Here is a 16261-nt window from a genome sequence, read left to right on the forward strand (position 1 = left end):
AGCAGAAATGAGGATGAGGGAACGGAAAGGTTGTGTTGCTGGCGAGTCTGCGATGGGAGAAGGAACGGTAGACGCGAAGACTGATAGATGGTAAGATGATGGATGGAGAAGGTGGATGGAAAGGTAGGTGGATGGAAAGGTAGGTGGATGGAAAGGTAGGTGGATGGAAAGGTAGGTGGATGGAAAGGTAGGTGGATGGAAAGGTAGGTGGATGGAAAGGTAGGTGGATGGAAAGGTAGGTGGATGGAAAGGTAGGTGGATGGAAAAATAATTGGGTTGGGAGACCTGGGGAAAAGACGCCAGCAAGGGTACGAGAAGAAGTTGGGCTTGAGGCCGCTGGATGTGGAAATAGGATCTGAGAATCAAAGGAAAGGGTATAGAGATGGGAGGAGAGGTGCGTGAGGATACGGTCAGCAGGATTTAGGAGAAGCAGGTGGGAGAAGGAGGTGGGAGAAGGAGGTGGGAGAAGGAGGTGGGAGAAGGAGGTGGGAGAAGGAGGTGGGAGAAGAAGGTGGGAGAAGGAGGTGGGAGAAGCTAGGAGAAGGTAGGAGAAATCAGATCAGGGCAGCTTGCAGACGACGCGGTGAAAGTTGCAGACGCGCCCTCGCGTGGCCGAAATCAACAACAGACCTGCACGCGTTGAGAAGCCTGCCACAGGATCTCAACGCCCTCCACTGTGCAGCGGCAAAGCCATGAGAAGAAGCACAAGGTCTGGCAGGTCTGAGCAAGGTGTGTGCGCCCTTAGGAATTAGCGAGGCACTCGCACGCTGTCTTGTGGCCAGGCACCCTCAAACGAGTTTGAAGTTTCTATTCGAGGTTGGATTGAGAAGAAATATTGAATGATGACTTACCTCATATTCGAGAGATTCCTGTGATTCGAGTGGCCCTTGATGAAGTTGACCTGTGATGCCAAAACAACACGAAGTTCGTTGTGATCTGAGACCCCGCGATCAGCCAAAACAAAGTTTTTCATCTGGGAGAGAGCGGTGGTAGATAAACATCAAAACAGCCTCCTCAAGTCACTCACCTGTAGAATACAGCTGTGGACGATTGCTCGAGACGCAAGTTGAGGAGTTGCCTGCATGTAACAAGGCTCGATCTGCTTGGAGGGTAACGCGAGGCAGGGAAGGAAAAGAGAGAGCGCGAGAAGAATTGGGAGAGAGACATTGAATGATCTCAAGGAACTTAGAAATACTTGAGCGTGACGTATTTATGGATTTTGAGGAGAGAAACCATGCTTTGCTGTTCTTGGGGCTGTTGCGTGTAAGGAGGAGGGTGGTTTGTATGGAAGGGTTGGGGCTCGACGTGTTGGGAAGGTTGATGCCAAAAGAAAGGAAATAGTACGAGAGATGGTGCTGATCTTGCAGATGGAGGTGTTGAAAAGTTGACTGATTGCTTATCGAGTTCAAGAGTCATCTTCCTGTGATATTTACTGACTGATTTTAAGCAACTTGGTGGTGATTCTGGCGAGATGTCTACAGGGTTAGGGTCGGTGTAAGTCAGCACCGAACGTAGTGGAGGGTTTGTCTCCTGGGCACGCTGGCTCCTAGAGAGGGGACCTGAATTGCAACCTTCAGACCAACATCTGTGACCAACCTCGTCCCTTGCGAGCTGCTACATTGCCAAGCGAACATTTGAGAATCATTGGCAGGTGTCTTATGTGAGCCCATGACATTTTTTGAGGAGATACGGCTGATATCTACCTATCCACAACACTCTGACTGTAATCTGTTTTGCCGACAACCATTTCGTAGACCTCGACTAAGAAATGTCCACGAGCATCCTAAGAGATCATATTCGCGCCTCCACCAGGCAAAATGCGAGATGCTACATTCGGTAACAGGGACTTGGGCCTGCAGCCTGGTCTCCATCAACCACTCGTTATCGTGAGGCAGCCGCTGCGTCTTGGCTGCTCAAGGCACCCGAACGACATTATTGAAGTTGCGAAACTAGGCCGCAGTCCCGGGCCATGTCAGCAAGCTGTGAGAGGCGCAGCTGGCGGCACAACAAGTCGATGAGGCCTCACCCGTTCCACCTCAGCCATTCCAGACAAGTGTTAGCGCTGATGTCAGAAGTGTTACTTTCTAGAGAGAAATTGCTATATCTTTTCTTTATTAAAGGTGGCACCAGCGACCCAGAGTCTCTCTGGCAACCTCATTGCCTTTCGAACAACCACATCCAAACCACTGTACTTGCTTCTACTAGGACATATCAAAAAGCCACTTTAATCATCATGCAAATTCCATATAACAACGGTAGCCCAGAGCCGTACGGCCAGCCAAATGGGCCCCGCGGGTCCTCGCCTTACTCCCAGTCGCCATCTCATCACCACACTCCTTCCCAACCCCCATACGGTCCTCCTTCCCAAGGTTATGGGCAGCAGGGTTATCAGCCGTACACGCCGCCGCCTCAGCAGACGTACGGTCGATACGACGACTATCAGCCGCCGGCACAGTATGGAGGACCTAGGCCCTCCCAGGGCCAATACGAGCCGCCATATCAGAGCCACTCGCCTTACTACTCTCCCGGCTCACAGCCGCCAGTTCAGCAGGGTGCTGCAGCGGACTACTTGAGCCAGGGACAACAAGGTCCTCCTCCTCCGGGCAGTAATTCTGAGGAGGACCGTGGAGTGATGGGTGCTCTGGCCGGCGGAGCAGCCGGCGCCTGGGCAGGCCACAAAGTCCACCACGGGTTCCTGGGGGCTCTAGGCGGTGCTTTTGCCGGCCACAAGCTCCAGGACGCCGTGCAAGACCACAACAAGCACAAGAAGGACGAGGAGAAGTATCACAAGCACTCACCCTCCCCGCCTCCGCAGCACCAACAGCAGCAGCACCAGCACCAGCAGAGGTCTTACGCAGGCAACTTCACGGCATCATGTACGCAGATGAGCCTGGACGGGGACTTGGATCTCATCGCGTCCTGCGGGCGGGTCGACGGCAGTCGAAAGTTGAGCTCCATCAGCCTGAACCGCTGCCTGACGAACGCGGATGGGCATCTGTACTGGGAGAGGGACGGGAACTTTGCTGCGTCGGCGAGGAACGTGCGCCTCGTGGACGGGGGACGGGTGCTGGAGGCTGAGTTGAAGAACTGTGGGGGACAGTGGGTATGGGATCGAATTGTGCTGGATGAGAAGATCTCGAACGACAACGGGAACCTGGTGATGCTCTGAAAGCTCACGAAGACCTATGGTCTGAGATCCTTTGGGGACAGGAAGTCGTCAGCGCGGGATCACTTGTATCAGGTCGAATTGTATAGCGTTCTTCACAGGCCTCCAATATACTCAATATACTGGCTAACTGTGATTGTGGGGCTCTCAGTGCTTATTTATAGGTGCATGGCGCTGTAGCGTTGTGCTGTGATGCGCCATAGCTGCTGCTACCGCTGCGGCCGCTAAACTGTTTAGCGACGTCATGTGTTACTGAGGGCTGCATGCTGCATTATTGCACCATCTCGCTGCTGGCCAGCTCGGTGGCTTTTCAACCACATGACGCAACCACACACAAACACAAATCGATGCTCAATTCGCAGACAGTGCTGGCACGTCGAGTCTATCACTGTCTTGTTGTTGCAGTCTCAAAAAATCCGGTAGAGATGCCAGCGAAATAGCAACCAAGAACCGTCTGCACGAGTCTTCCTGCACCTCGCCTTATCTTCAAGAGGAGGTGAAGTGGGCCCTCGACCCCGCCTCATATCTCTGGCATGAGCTTCGTTGTTACTCAAAGCGTTGAAACCACAACTAACAGTCTCATCTACGAGGGCACGTGGAGCTCGTTCGAACCATATCTTGGGCCGACCTCTCTGACACAAGCGCACCCGTTCCTTGACACGAAATGCCTGCGGAACCAGACCCTGCGCAGGAGCCCCTCCTCGGATCTCCCAGCAGAGAGGCTGGGTATGGCGTCCATAACAGCAACAAGGCCCATGACACGGCTTCTGGCGAGGCCAAGATTGTGCATTTTTCTGCCGGTGACGCAGAGGATCCCCGAAACTGGCCACGGTGGAAGAAATGGCTTATGATCGGACCTATTTTGCTGATCGACTTGTCCGTGAGCTGGGGCGCATCGGGCTTCTCACCGGCGAGCAAGAAGTTCGCCCTCGACTTTGGCCTGCCAGCCGGCATGGGAACGCTGGGTCTGTCTTCATACGTGCTCGGCTTGGCTTTTGGGCCCATGACACTGGCGCCGCTTTCAGAGGTTTGTTGTCACTGGTGGGAGAGAATTGTTACCTCAGGTGTGCTCTTTGCTAACTCTTGTTGCGTGTGCCCAGTACTATGGACGACGCCCCGTCTATATCTACTCGTACTTCATCTATCTATGTCTGCTGGCTGCGTCCGCCGTCTCACCTAACCTTGCCGTTTTCCTCCCCGTCCGGCTGCTGTCCGGCTACTTTGCGTCTGTTACGATTGCCAACTTCGGAGGTACTATCGCTGACTTGTATCACCCTCACGATACCGGCCCTGCTATGTCTTTGTATTTATGGGCCGCGACGTGCGGCTCGCCCAGCGGATTCTTCCTCATGTCCTTTGTTGCTCATTACAAGGGCTGGAGAGACGTCTTCTGGGCTCTGTTGGCCATCTGCGGCACCCTCTGGGCCATCATGACGCTATCTCTGATCTACTGTGGAGAGACACGGCACAGTATCATCCTCGAGAGGAAGGCCGAGCGAGAGCGGAAGTCAAGCAGTCCGGGTGAAGCAGTCGACATCCCAGAGCACTTGCGGAAGCGGAGTGTCAAGCAACTCCTTCAACTCACACTGTCCAGACCATTCAGGTTCCTGGGAACCGAAGCGATCATCATGTTTGCAGCTTTGTATAACGGATACCTGTACGGGCTGAGCTTTCTCTTCAACACGGCCTTCACGCTTGTTTTTGGCCACGGACATGGCTTTCACACCATCGGAATTGGCGTGTGCTTCCTGGGTCTTTGTTTCGGGATCAGCCTCGGCCCAGTTACCAACATCTTGCAGGAGAGGTACTATCAGCGCATGGTACATCAGTCTGGTGGCAAGAACGTCCCTGAAGCTCGGGTCCAGCCTATGGGGAAGATCGCAGCTATTCGTGAGTCAATATTTCTTGATATTTCTTCTTTTTTCCCCTTTTGAGGCAAGGAGGCTTCTAGCAGGCTGACAGAAAACAGTTCTCCCAGTATCCCTCCTTTGGTTTGCTTGGACGACCGATCCCAGCATCCATCCCATTGTGCCTGTCCTCGCCTCAGCACTCTGGGGCTGGAGTTTCTATTCACTGATTCTCATGACCTTCACATACACTGAGGATTCGTACAAGCAGTACTCTGCCTCTGCGCTAGCAGGCATTGGTCTCATCCGGAATCTGTTTGGAGCAGGCTTCCCGCTGTTTGCGCATAGCCTTTTTACGAATTTGGGTTACGAATGGGCAGGCACGCTACTTGCTGGGCTTGCGCTGGTTCTTGTGCCCATACCATTTGTGTTGAGTCGATATGGGCGGCTCTTGCGGGAGAAGAGTCCTTGGGCGAGGGAGCACATGGATGACCTGGAAGATGAAGACGAAGCCGGACCGTCTGCTGCCGCGGGTGTGGGGGCAGCCTGATATTATCATTATATTCCTCCTTGCATATCTGTTTTGCCTTTTCTATTTCATACCTTTCTGCCTTGCAATTTTGGATATCGTACACACGGTGCCTTATAGGCGTCCAAGTTAGGCGTCTTAATGGTCGACTACCAGTCCATCCGACTCTGGTGGTCCTTGGTAGACTGAGTCAAGATGTTCGTGTCAGCTTCAAAATTGCAGCATGTGCCTGGGTCGAAGGTGATTGTTTGGAGGGAGAGGATGAAGAAGTTGCTTACCCTTGTGAGCATAAACGGCATACCAAACGGCACTCAGAGCCATGAAGCCAAAGAAGACCACAACCGCATAATTCATGCTGACGTCTGTCACTGGCAGCACGGTCGGCATGGAGAACAAGACCGTCTCGAAGAGGATCCACAACAACGCCACGATGTTGACAGTCCAACCAACCAGCCCTCCCATCGTCCACCGAGCCGCATTGACGTCCCTGCGCCGGTGGAACAGCGAGATGGCAATCGGGATCCCATACGACACAGCCAGCGATATGACGCCCACGCTCACAAACGCGAGGAAGGCCGACGAGGAGCCCAGGTTGATCAGGCCCAGCAGCATCTGGATGACCGTCGTCAGGACGAGCGCCCAGATGGGGGTGCCGTGGCGGGTATCGACGCGGGACCACAGGTGGCCGAGCGGGATGGCCTTGTCGCGCGAGAAGGCCCACGTGCACCGGGAGGCGGCAACGGTGATGGAGATGGAGCAGAAGAGGGTGATGATGAGCACGAGGAAGGTCAGGCCGAAGCCGCCGCCTGGCGAGTCCATCACGACACCGAAGATGTAGGGCAGGGCCTGCGCTATGGGTGCCTCGAGGATGTCCTCTAAGGGTGGGAGGGTGGCACAGATGGGTCTGGCAAAGTCATCGGGTCGTATGGTCAGCGTACAGTTTGTTCTAGGTCTCCCTTGAAGAGAGAAAGGGGGGGGGGGGGGACACGTGGGTTGGCTCTTGACTAACATGATGAAAAAGAGGCCTGCGATGCCTCCTACGGGCACACAGAGGGAGATGGCCTTGGGCAGCTTGGTTGTTGGGTCGCCGCACTCTTCAGCCATGGAGGTGATCATGCCAATTGCTGAGAATCTGCGTTCTGGGTTAGAGGATTTCTCAACAGGTCTGGACCTGATGTTATTAAATCAGTTCACTTACGTGTACGCCGAGGGCTAATCAAGACTGCGTGTTAGCAATGACTCTTTTGTTTCTCCAGACATGTTGCCCGCACTCGGGAATATATATCAAAACGTGGGTGACTTGTCATCGAATCCAGGAATGGGACTTACCAGCATGCCGATGAAGAAGGAAAATCCTCCCCAGCCAGAGAGAGATGTGTCGTAGGCGCCCTGTAATATTTCAACTCTTCTTGTCAGCCGCAAGTATTCTCATTCATAGGTATGTCATCTTGATAAGTAGTCGGGAACTTTGAAAGAAATTAAAAAGTCCTACCAAGGTCTCCCGCGCAGAATGTCTCCCCACCGCCGCCTTGGACGACAGGCAGATGAGCGTGATAAGGATGCTAACAGCCGTAAAGGCAGCACAGATGGTATCCACCATCGGCAGGACCTTGTTCCCATACGCGACAATGACAAAGGTGATGAGGCAGATGGCATAAAAGATGAGCAGGACCTGCCAGGACGAGGGGGCCCAGTCCGGGTGGTACAGGGCGACGGTGGCGGCGATGAGCGAGGCGAAGCCGAAGTTGACGGACAGGGTGATGGTCCAGTTGCCGATGAGCCAGGTCCAGCCCGTGATGAAGGACAGCACGGTGCGGTAGCGGGGGCTGGCGAGCTGGAAGGACCAGTAGTACGGGCCGGCGGAGGTCGGGTAGCGGGAGGCGAACTCGCCCAGGGAGAGGGCTACGCACTCGTCGACGATGCAGACGACGACCCAGCCTAGGAACATGGGGAGGGCGCCTGTTTTTTTTTGTTTTTTTCCAAAGAAAAAAAGGGTTAGTAGCCGTAGAGAGAAGACAAGACAGAGGGAGCCTGAACTTTCTTGGAGGGAGGAGGGGGGTTTTGGAAAGGGAAATGACTTGCCTCCGCCGTAGACGGCACTGATCAGAGGACTTCCGAAGCCATAGGGTATCTAAGTGGTGATATAAATCGTCAGAATAAAAATATGCTGTGTTGGTGGATGAGCAGGAGGAGAAGGCACTGAAGAAACCGAGGGGGGGGGGGGGTGGTTCTTGGAACGTTAGATGGTGCACCTGGTTTGGGAACTCACAGCTGCGATGGCCAGCGACTGGAACAGGAGCGTGATCATCGACCGGTTCCGCTGCAGCTCAGGTTTGTACCCCAGGACCGAAAGGTCTTGCAGCTCCGAGACGGTGCCCTTTTCTGGGAACGGGGCCTCCTCATCGCCACCACCGGCCGAGCCGGAGGAGGGTTTCTTTTCCACCACGTCGGAAGAAGCCATGGTTATATTGACTAGTGATGGGCGATGATACGTCACGAGTATCCCCTCTTTCTTACTCTCACTATGTTGTGCGTATAATATGTCTTACTCGCCCTATACCGTGGATGTCTGCAAAAAGGGGAGGGGGCATATAATGTTATTATCAGATCCAGACTTTCCGTCTTCTCTGTAAATTACAACTTCCCGAGGCTGGCCCGAAGATCAGTTACTTAGTCACACCTCAGGGGGAATTATATAAAAGCATATCTACGCCATTTATGGTTGATGCGGCAGAGAGAAAGAGGAGAACGGAGATAAGCTCTTCTTATCTCGTCCTATCATTAAGCATTTGTGTAGATCAAAGGACGGACGGGCCTCACGGAACGAAAGAGGAGGCAGGGCAGATTAAGACCAGGTCCCCGCTGGCCCCCTCTCTCTCATGGATAGTACTCTATCCATGGGTATGGTGGAGGTGGTGGGAGGTGGAGTGAGACACGCAGCAGGGCAGGAGTATTGGGGGAGTGCACTAGTCGTGTATACCACCTCGTTATAGTCAGTCATATACTTAGTTGCTTACTCTCGTAGTACTTTAGTAGTTACAGCCATGATAAAGAACCCGGCTCGCAGGACACTAATAAGCCATGGCGTTCTCTTGGCCTTGGCCAAGAGGTCTGTGTTTTTTCCCTTCTAGGCGTGTTTAAGGTCCCTCGAGCGTTGGCACACAAGTACAGAAGACTGATAGGCAATTTTGCAATGATTGGGCTGTAATAATATTGTAGGTAATAAATTAATTATCAAAGCTGGGAGGGAGGGGGCGTTAGATACGATATAGGTTGGTTGATCAGCTTGCCGAGCGGCAAAATTTACCCTTGGAAGATGGTACTACTTACTAGCTATCTGCTTGCTGGCCCTCCGTCTTTTATTATTCTCAGGGTCGTACGAGCAGAGAAGGGGAGCGAGGGGTTCTTTCTGGGTCCTGCACAGTCTGCATCTATCTGATGAATCATTCATGTGCGTGCGAAATATCTCACTTGGCGGGAATTTATCAATGTTTGCTTTACTTGGCCAATCCACTAAGCTGGCATCACGGCCATTGATTTTAAGCTTTTGAGTGTGCGAGTCCTTGAACCGAATGCATTTGGGAGCTGAGAAGTGGTCACTCCAGTGCTACAAGGGCAATTTCGCGCTTCTTCCTGAAATCAAAATTGACTGCATATCAATAATTCTGCTGACTCCCAATGCTCCAGTAACATGCCATCCATCCGTCCTTTTCCCGATACCATTCACGAGCTGTCCTCTCTTAGCAGAGACCAGCCCGCCCATTACCCTATCCATCACAATTAGAGAAAAGGTGGCCGCGTGGACATGATCAGGGCTGATCGTCAAACGCAGGATTCCACTCCCACCCCCCATGGCTGCCAGGCTCATAACAGAGCTTGGCCTTGCCCGGAAACACAAAGATGAAGATGAAGTGGCCCAAGAGCAGGAAGATGGTCTTGTACAGCTCCAGGCTCCAGGACAGATCGACGGCCGCGGCAACGACCAGACCACCACCGACAGCCAAAGAGCTGCCTGGCCAGCAAGCACGGGCCAGCACGCCCATCTTGACGACGAAGAGCAAGAACCGGAAGGTGGAGGAAGTCGACCGATTCATTGTGTGCATGAACTGATAACAGATCATCTGCAAAGAGCCGAGCCACGTCGTGGGAGGGGCCATCAGGAGAGGAGGGGCGGCGGCACCGTTCACATGACGAATGGGGCTAGTATGTCGGCGCCTGGGAGACATGGCTCGAAACGGGCTCTCTGGGCTCCGCGATGGTGACATGGTGGGCGCCCGGTGCCGGGGCGTGGAGGGCGTTATCGGGAGTTTCTGCAGGCTATTGCGAATGGTCGGTTGGGGTGAGTCGTCCTCCCTGCGTGAGGGCACAAGGTCTTCTTGCGATGCCGACTGTACTGTGGTGCGCTTCGTAGGCTCTGTGATGCGGTCAGAGTGCGGTTCCGCGTTCCATTGGGACCAAGACGCATTTTTACCTGGTACGGGAGTGCTGGGAGGCGCCGGAGAGTCCAGACTCTGAATTCTGCGGCCTGGGATGTTGAGCGAGGCTCCTGACGCCGCTCTCGACATGCTTTCCAGGTTTGTCCCGTTTTTGAGCGCACTTAGAACCTCATTGGCGCTTGGCCGATCCGTGGGGTTGAGTGCCAACAGCTGCTTCAGGAGCATGTAGAGCTTGTCGGGAAGCTCTGGCCGTTCCCGCCTCTCATCTTCGAACCCTTTCCAATCCGTAATCTCGGCTCGCAGCGTATCAATATCTTCTAGCTCCTCGTGGATGGTATTTGCAGCCTGGTAAGGGAGGCGTCCGAAGCACATGAAATAGAGAATCATGCCGAGCGAGAAGATGTCAGATTTCGTGGTAAAGTTCCCATACCTGCCCGTGGCGTCCTGTCGTAGGACCTCTGGCGCGCAGTATGAAATCGTGCCAGTAGAGCCCGTCGACTTACGCACGACATTCTCGGCCTGCACCTCGCCGAAGTCGCTGATGAGGCAGATCGTCTTGCCTCTCTCCTCATGCAAAAGGCAGTTGCTCGGCTTCAGATCGCGGTGGATATAATTTGCTGCGTGCAGATAGGCCAGGCCGGAAGTAATGTCGCGGAAGTATGAGTAAATCTCCTCGGGCAGAAGCTGCGACTGGGCGGACCATGAGTTGGTCGGCTTCTCGGCCTGTCCCTTGGACCGTCGCCGCATCTGCGCCTTGAGCTCCTCCTTGGTGGCCTCTCCAGGAACCCTGCCCACAACCTTCCTCCACAGATCGCCCCCGTTGCAATATTGTTGCAGGATGAAGGCGCAGGCAACGGGAGGGCTGAACCGGCCGAGCTGGACATCTTCCAGCCAGACGTGCCGGTACGAGACTAAGTTCGGATGCGACAACTTGGCGAGCAGCTCGACCTCCAGAAGCACCTTTTCCAGCCATGCATGGTCGTCACCTACAGGGACACGCTTGCATGCAAAGTATCCCAGGTGACAGCCGTCAATCTCATGTCTCACAAGCAGCACCACGCCCTTGCCACCCCTACCAAGCTCGCTCTCCTCGACGAAGAAGGTCTTGAAGTAATTGGGCTGGAACGCTGTCCTCCGGATGCGCGAGCCGTCCTGCACAGCAGGCGTGCTCGACACGAACTCGGCGTCCTGGACCTCGTCGGGCAGGCTCTCGTCGTCATCGTGGAATGGCTGTACTAGCCTGCGGATGGGGCTCGAAGGGGGGAGGTCGGACCGGAAGAAGTCGTTGCCGCGAAGCATGCGGAAGTATTCCGGGTCGACGTATGAGTCACTATCGGAGGAGGCATCGAAGGCTCTGTCGGGCGAGGAGGGCCTCAGCGGTTGGTGGCACGCTGGGCATTCGGTCAGGGCGCGGTCGAGCTGGAGGCGCTGCGAAGAAGGGTCGCGGACGACGACTGCATTTTGGTGACGCCTAGAAAAAGGGAGAGAGGGTGTTAACGAAACTTCAACACCGTAGAGAGGCAGCAGAGACGATAGTACGTCTAGGGGTACTAGACGATTGCATCATCATGAGAGCTTGTGAGACGAGGGGCGAGCGTACAGGACAATCTCGCGACCTCGCGAGTGGTATGGAATCATCGACATCACTGCTTGGCCAGATCAGGACGCATCAGGATGTAAAAGAGAAGCCAGCATTGTGAGAAGGAGCCCGCCGCTCGGAGAAGGCATACGGACAAAACTGCAGAAACGAATGAAGCAGTCAGCGGAGAGAGAAAGGTTGCCGTCTTTGTGTTCTTTGTTGTTGTAGCATGTTCCTGAAGGAAAGTGGGATGTTCAGGAACATTCAAGAATCATCGTCATACTCGGTAGCCTTCGGCTTACACGCCAGGCAATTCAGTGAGTGCAGTGCTAAGCATAATCAGCAGGTCAATCCACAGTGGCAGGGATGGTCGAGTCACGCTATCTTTCCTATAAGCGGGCTGCGGGGGGTGATTCTCTGGAGCAACGCCACTAACCAGAACCCTGTAGGCCTGTGTAGATCATCAAACTAGCACCTGTTGGGGGGCATTACCCGCCTGAGTGGCATCAATTATGTCTACTTAAGTAGGTAAATACTTCAAGGTGAACAACCTCTCGCCTTAGCCCTCTCGTGCTTGCTCATGAAACAACCCAGAACTCTGCACGAGGTAGCCTCTCATGCTTTCTGATCCGACTCGCTGCATCGCGAGACATGTGGACAGTCAACTTTATTAAGGGTCATGAACTGCTTGGTGTCATCGTTCATACTCTTGAACACGACTCCTCGCAGCATATCATCACTATTCTTTAAACCACAATGTAGTTCCCTCCTCTTGGATGACAGTGCACCATCCATCATCTGGAAGTAGACCTATTAGCATACTCGTCTTGTGACCAGCAGTGGTTGTAAAGTACCTTATCTGACCCCACCATCTGAACGTATCCCCACTTGAAATACGGCAGTATCGATGATATGGACAGCAGCATCTCGTTGTCAAGTAGTGACACTCAACACTGGAAGAAGACTGACTACATGATCAGAATCAGTAAGGGCAAGCCGAGTTGTAAATAAGAGAATAGACTTAACTGGTAAACTCGCTAAAGGTAGAGCGTTGGGAAGGACAGGCTCAATCCCCGAGAAAGTCCATTTTCAGCAGAAACTCCTCGATGAGTCCGACCTGCGCAGTATTCTTCGACTGTCTCTTGGCGAGCAACTCATGCTGCATCCTCAGAATATCCCCCTCCAAGCTCGCCTCCGCAGCCCCGCCCCCGGCCCACGACGCGATCCGCTCGCCAAAAGCCCCCAGCCGGTCCGTCAGCCGAGCCACCAGATGCCTCATCAGGGCAATTTGCATCAACACAGCTGCTGTGCGCTGCGGCACAAAGGAGCCCACCCGCATCTCAGACACATCAAAATCTGGCTCCCGCCGGCTGGCGATGGTGACGCGGACGCACGAGGTCATGAGCTGGAACATGCCGTCGAGGATGTCCAGGAGGCGCGTGTGGCACGCAAAGAGGAGGTTGGCCAGCGCCATGTCGGCGGTGCTGGGGTAGAGGTGCTGTTCGATCTCGCGCGCGGCGGGGGGCAGCTCGACGGTGTGCGTGCAGTCTGGCTGGGTACAGGCTGCTGCTGCTGCTGCCGCCGCCGCCGCCGCGCCTGACTGTGGATCTGGAGTCGTGGCGGCACTCACAGCGGCTGGATAAACATCGACGAGCTGCTGGGCGACGACGAAAAAGTCTTCTAGTAGGGACTTGGTGGACATCTTCTCGGCGAGCACCTTTAAAGAGGCCTCTTGCAAGTCGTTTTTGGAGATGTGCAGGCTCGGCCTGAAGGGGAGCCTGGCAGAAAGCGATTCTGCTTCTGCGAGCAGGCCTGTCAACTTTCGCAGGCAGGTAGATCTCGTACTGGCGGGCTCATCAAATGATACATCCTTTGTCGAGCCAAGATGTGTCGTAGGTGGGCGAGACGCAGTTGAAGGCTGGACTAAGGCTGGGTCTTGTTGAGCCACACTCGGGGGCGTAACGGCCGAGAAGAAGTTGTTAAAGTCGAAATTGGCCGCGGTGCTGCCCCAGTCAAACGCACCCGCGAACGGAGACGACACCTGTCCCTCGCCTGCCTCACACATAGCGTCTTCCTCTAAGGATATGATACCAGTAGCAGCCCTGGGGAGCAGCACACTTGTGCCTGGCGGGCTGTAGGTGCATGGGGTGCCGGCCTTGAGGCAGCGAGCGCAGACGATGCTCCCCGCCTGCTTCGGACATCGCAGCTTCTGAGAGTGGCAGCGATCGCAGGCTGCCCGAGTTCTTGGTCGACAAGAAGACATAACTCGCATAAAATAAAAACAAAAAAAGAATATTCTCCTCCCAGGGTTTTCCTTTCTTTTTCTTCTTCTTCTCCCTTTGGATAGTCGGTATTGTGTAGGAGGATGAAAAGGGGACTGGTGGTTAGTAATAAGGCGGTTCAGCTGCATCTGACCAGTCGCATCGGGCTCAGCGTTATCTTCCAATGTGGGCTTAAGTACTTACTTAGTGTAAGTAACGTGTCGAGGGATCCAAATCCTTTCCCCTTGACCTGTCTAATACCACACTTTGATAGCTTTAAGATGCCATACTCACATAAATTCGTCTCTGCCTATAAATAAAACAATTCCTCAAGAAAGTCTATATAGATGTGAAGATGTACAATCTCTTTCTATCGGATACTCCAGTAAGTAGTTTCTGCGTGCGAATTCAGTCTGGACTTTTCAACGAGTTTAACATTAGAAACAAATACATATATACCATTTTATAAATTATGCACAATAGACCAACTTGGCTATGATTTTATCTACCACAGAAGTATTGAAGGCAATTTTGGCTTTTTCTCTCTCTTCACATTGGACTTACAGTGCTGGGACTATAGGATACATCCTACGAAAACAAAGTTATACTTACGCTCTATACTTACCTAGTGTTTGTGTTCGACATCTCATGCATGATTCCTTAAGCAAGTTTGAATATATTCCAATCCTAACCGAGACTATCACAACCTTTAGTCACTTGAGAATACATTTCAGGCTTCTTCTATTTACTGCAGGTAAACCACCAACGCCTCGCTCGCCGCCACAGTAAATGTCGCCTGCCCACCCGACACGCTCGTCGTCTCATACGTCTCGGTGCCCCCCACCACACACGTCCCGTTGGCATAATACTGCTCGCCCCAAGAAGGGTTCCCGCCCTCATCCTGCCTCGACAGCGCATTCGCAGCCGTCAGCCTCTTGGCCTTGACGCTGGACGCGCTCAGGCCCGTGAGCACAAAGGACGTGCTGCCCCGCGTGCCCGAGCCGTCAAAGTAGTCCGAGTTGTACAGCAGCACGCGGAGGGGCGCGCCCGAGGCGTCAAAGGTGACATAGCCAGCGTAGTCGGTGCTCCCGCTGTCGAGGGCGGTCAGGTGCGAGCCCCCGGCGAGAAAAGCGGTGGCGGCGGTGGCGCCGTAGTAAGGGGCGCCCATGTCGTAGCGGCCCCAGAAGCAGTAGTAGCAGTTGCCGATGGTGCCCTGGTGGAAGTAGGTGCGGGTGATGTTGAGGTAGGTGGCGCGGACGGTGTAGTCGAGGGTCCAGAGGGCGGCCCCAAAGGTCGGCGAGACGGTCGCCGCGCCGCCCCCAGAGACGGAGTTGGTCTCGCCCAGGACGTAGGGCTTCCCCACGCTCACGGCGGCTGCTATGTCGGCGGGGAACTGGTTCAGGTTGCTGACGATGTCCGAGTGGCTCATGAGGCTCTCGACTGTGCCGCCGGGGTAGTTGTGGTGGGCGTAGGTGGCGACGTACTGCTTTACTGTTGTGTTCTCCGTCGCGATGAGCTCGGCTGCACCCCATGTGGGCGGCGCCGAGTTCGAGTTGCCCGCCTGGATGATGTCGGTTCTGCCGATGGCGCTGCCTACCTCGATATCCCAGTTGTCCTGCGAGGCGGCGTCTGTAGCTGGCGTCCATGTTCCGGACGCGATGGGCTGGTCATCTGAAGCCCAGTCTGAATAATCAAGACAACCAATCCTCGTGGTCAGCCTTCCGTTCGTTGGGTGGAAATTGAATTGCTCGACGGAACACTTACACTCAGGTTCGTTTCCCAGCTCGATGGCCAGCAGATTTCCCATCTCCGAGACCGCAACCTTGGCAGCAGCAATCGTGTTGGTGATGTTGTCCTTGCCACGATCCAGGCCGAGCACCACGCTGCCCTCATACTTTCCAGCCAGGCTCATGAAGCTGGACCCAAAGGTCAGGCTGTCTGGGGCATCGGTGGCAGCCGCAACGGTGTAGACGACGTAGGCCGACGTGGTGGGATCATACAACGCCCTGTCCTGTGTCGTCCCGCCAATGCGTATCGGGGGCCATGTCCCAGTCAGAGCCTCCCAGTTGGCGAGGCATTGTGTGGTGGCGGTGACATTTGTGAAGTAGGAAGGGAAGGTGAAGAACTCGAAGCTAATAGAGAATTAGTTGCCATGAGACAATTGCTACCTCTTACAGTTGTACGCAGCAGGAGGAGTATCCATCAGGGCTGCACTTACGAGATGCCAACTGGTGCTGGTGCCAACGATGCATATGCATATCCGCTGACGCCTGTCTTGGTAGGCACTGCGAATGTAACGGCCGACACCAGCTGTGCGCCCGTCGCGAGGGCAGCAATGAGGCTGACGACCATGTGTGTCATCTTTCTCTTCCAGGGCTTCTTTACAACTATGTAATGCCCTCACACACAAAACGTCCCTGTATTTTGTCTTCCCGCGGTGCTG

The 16261-nt window shown here is 54.3% G+C and overlaps 7 protein-coding genes across 7 annotated transcripts; 2 read left to right on the forward strand and 5 right to left on the reverse strand.

Moving 5' to 3' along the window:
* Nucleotides 1-108: 108 nt before the first annotated feature.
* Nucleotides 109-279, reverse strand: M406DRAFT_225208 (uncharacterized protein; the record flags this gene model as incomplete). Its single annotated transcript, XM_040915727.1, has 1 exon — nt 109-279. A coding segment is annotated over one exon (171 nt), but the record flags the coding sequence as incomplete, so codon positions are not given.
* A 1922-nt stretch (nt 280-2201) lies between these two features.
* On the forward strand, nt 2202-3294 carry M406DRAFT_322716 (CNVH-domain-containing protein). Its single transcript, XM_040919682.1, has one exon. It carries the CDS (start codon nt 2234-2236, stop codon nt 3167-3169), a length of 936 nt encoding a protein of 311 aa, XP_040775709.1. The 5' UTR covers nt 2202-2233; the 3' UTR covers nt 3170-3294.
* A 453-nt stretch (nt 3295-3747) lies between these two features.
* M406DRAFT_91216 (uncharacterized protein) lies at nt 3748-5563 on the forward strand (the record flags this gene model as incomplete). The annotated part of the gene is made up of 3 exons (XM_040926197.1): nt 3748-4193; nt 4267-5056; nt 5136-5563. Exons 1-3 carry the CDS (start codon nt 3831-3833, stop codon nt 5561-5563), a joined length of 1581 nt encoding a protein of 526 aa, XP_040775710.1. The 5' UTR covers nt 3748-3830.
* On the reverse strand, nt 5532-7519 carry M406DRAFT_278359 (amino acid transporter). Its single transcript, XM_040918349.1, has 6 exons — nt 7035-7519; nt 6872-6931; nt 6741-6754; nt 6552-6674; nt 5821-6446; nt 5532-5727 (listed from the first exon to the last, which is right to left on the reverse strand). Exons 1-6 carry the CDS (start codon nt 7488-7490, stop codon nt 5681-5683), a joined length of 1326 nt encoding a protein of 441 aa, XP_040775711.1. The 5' UTR covers nt 7491-7519; the 3' UTR covers nt 5532-5680.
* A 2486-nt stretch (nt 7520-10005) lies between these two features.
* Nucleotides 10006-11622, reverse strand: M406DRAFT_217751 (uncharacterized protein; the record flags this gene model as incomplete). The annotated part of the gene is made up of 2 exons (XM_040915511.1): nt 10006-11449; nt 11579-11622. Coding segments are annotated over 2 exons (1488 nt in total), but the record flags the coding sequence as incomplete, so codon positions are not given.
* Nucleotides 11623-12050: 428 nt separating this feature from the next.
* M406DRAFT_107147 (uncharacterized protein) lies at nt 12051-14463 on the reverse strand (the record flags this gene model as incomplete). The annotated part of the gene is made up of 7 exons (XM_040915225.1): nt 12051-12355; nt 12412-12521; nt 12584-13800; nt 14023-14072; nt 14113-14128; nt 14383-14406; nt 14444-14463. 5 exons carry the CDS (start codon nt 14461-14463, stop codon nt 12624-12626), a joined length of 1287 nt encoding a protein of 428 aa, XP_040775713.1. The 3' UTR covers nt 12051-12355; nt 12412-12521; nt 12584-12623.
* Nucleotides 14464-14563: 100 nt separating this feature from the next.
* On the reverse strand, nt 14564-16179 carry M406DRAFT_70726 (family 79 glycoside hydrolase; the record flags this gene model as incomplete). The annotated part of the gene is made up of 3 exons (XM_040925367.1): nt 14564-15501; nt 15583-15950; nt 16037-16179. The coding sequence occupies 3 exons, from the start codon at nt 16177-16179 to the stop codon at nt 14564-14566; spliced, it is 1449 nt and encodes a 482-aa protein (XP_040775714.1).
* Between the last annotated feature and the right edge of the window lie 82 nt (nt 16180-16261).

The sequence above is a fragment of the Cryphonectria parasitica genome (assembly GCF_011745365.1).
Source record: "Cryphonectria parasitica EP155 unplaced genomic scaffold M406scaffold_5, whole genome shotgun sequence".
NCBI classification, from domain to species: Eukaryota; Fungi; Ascomycota; class Sordariomycetes; order Diaporthales; family Cryphonectriaceae; genus Cryphonectria; species Cryphonectria parasitica.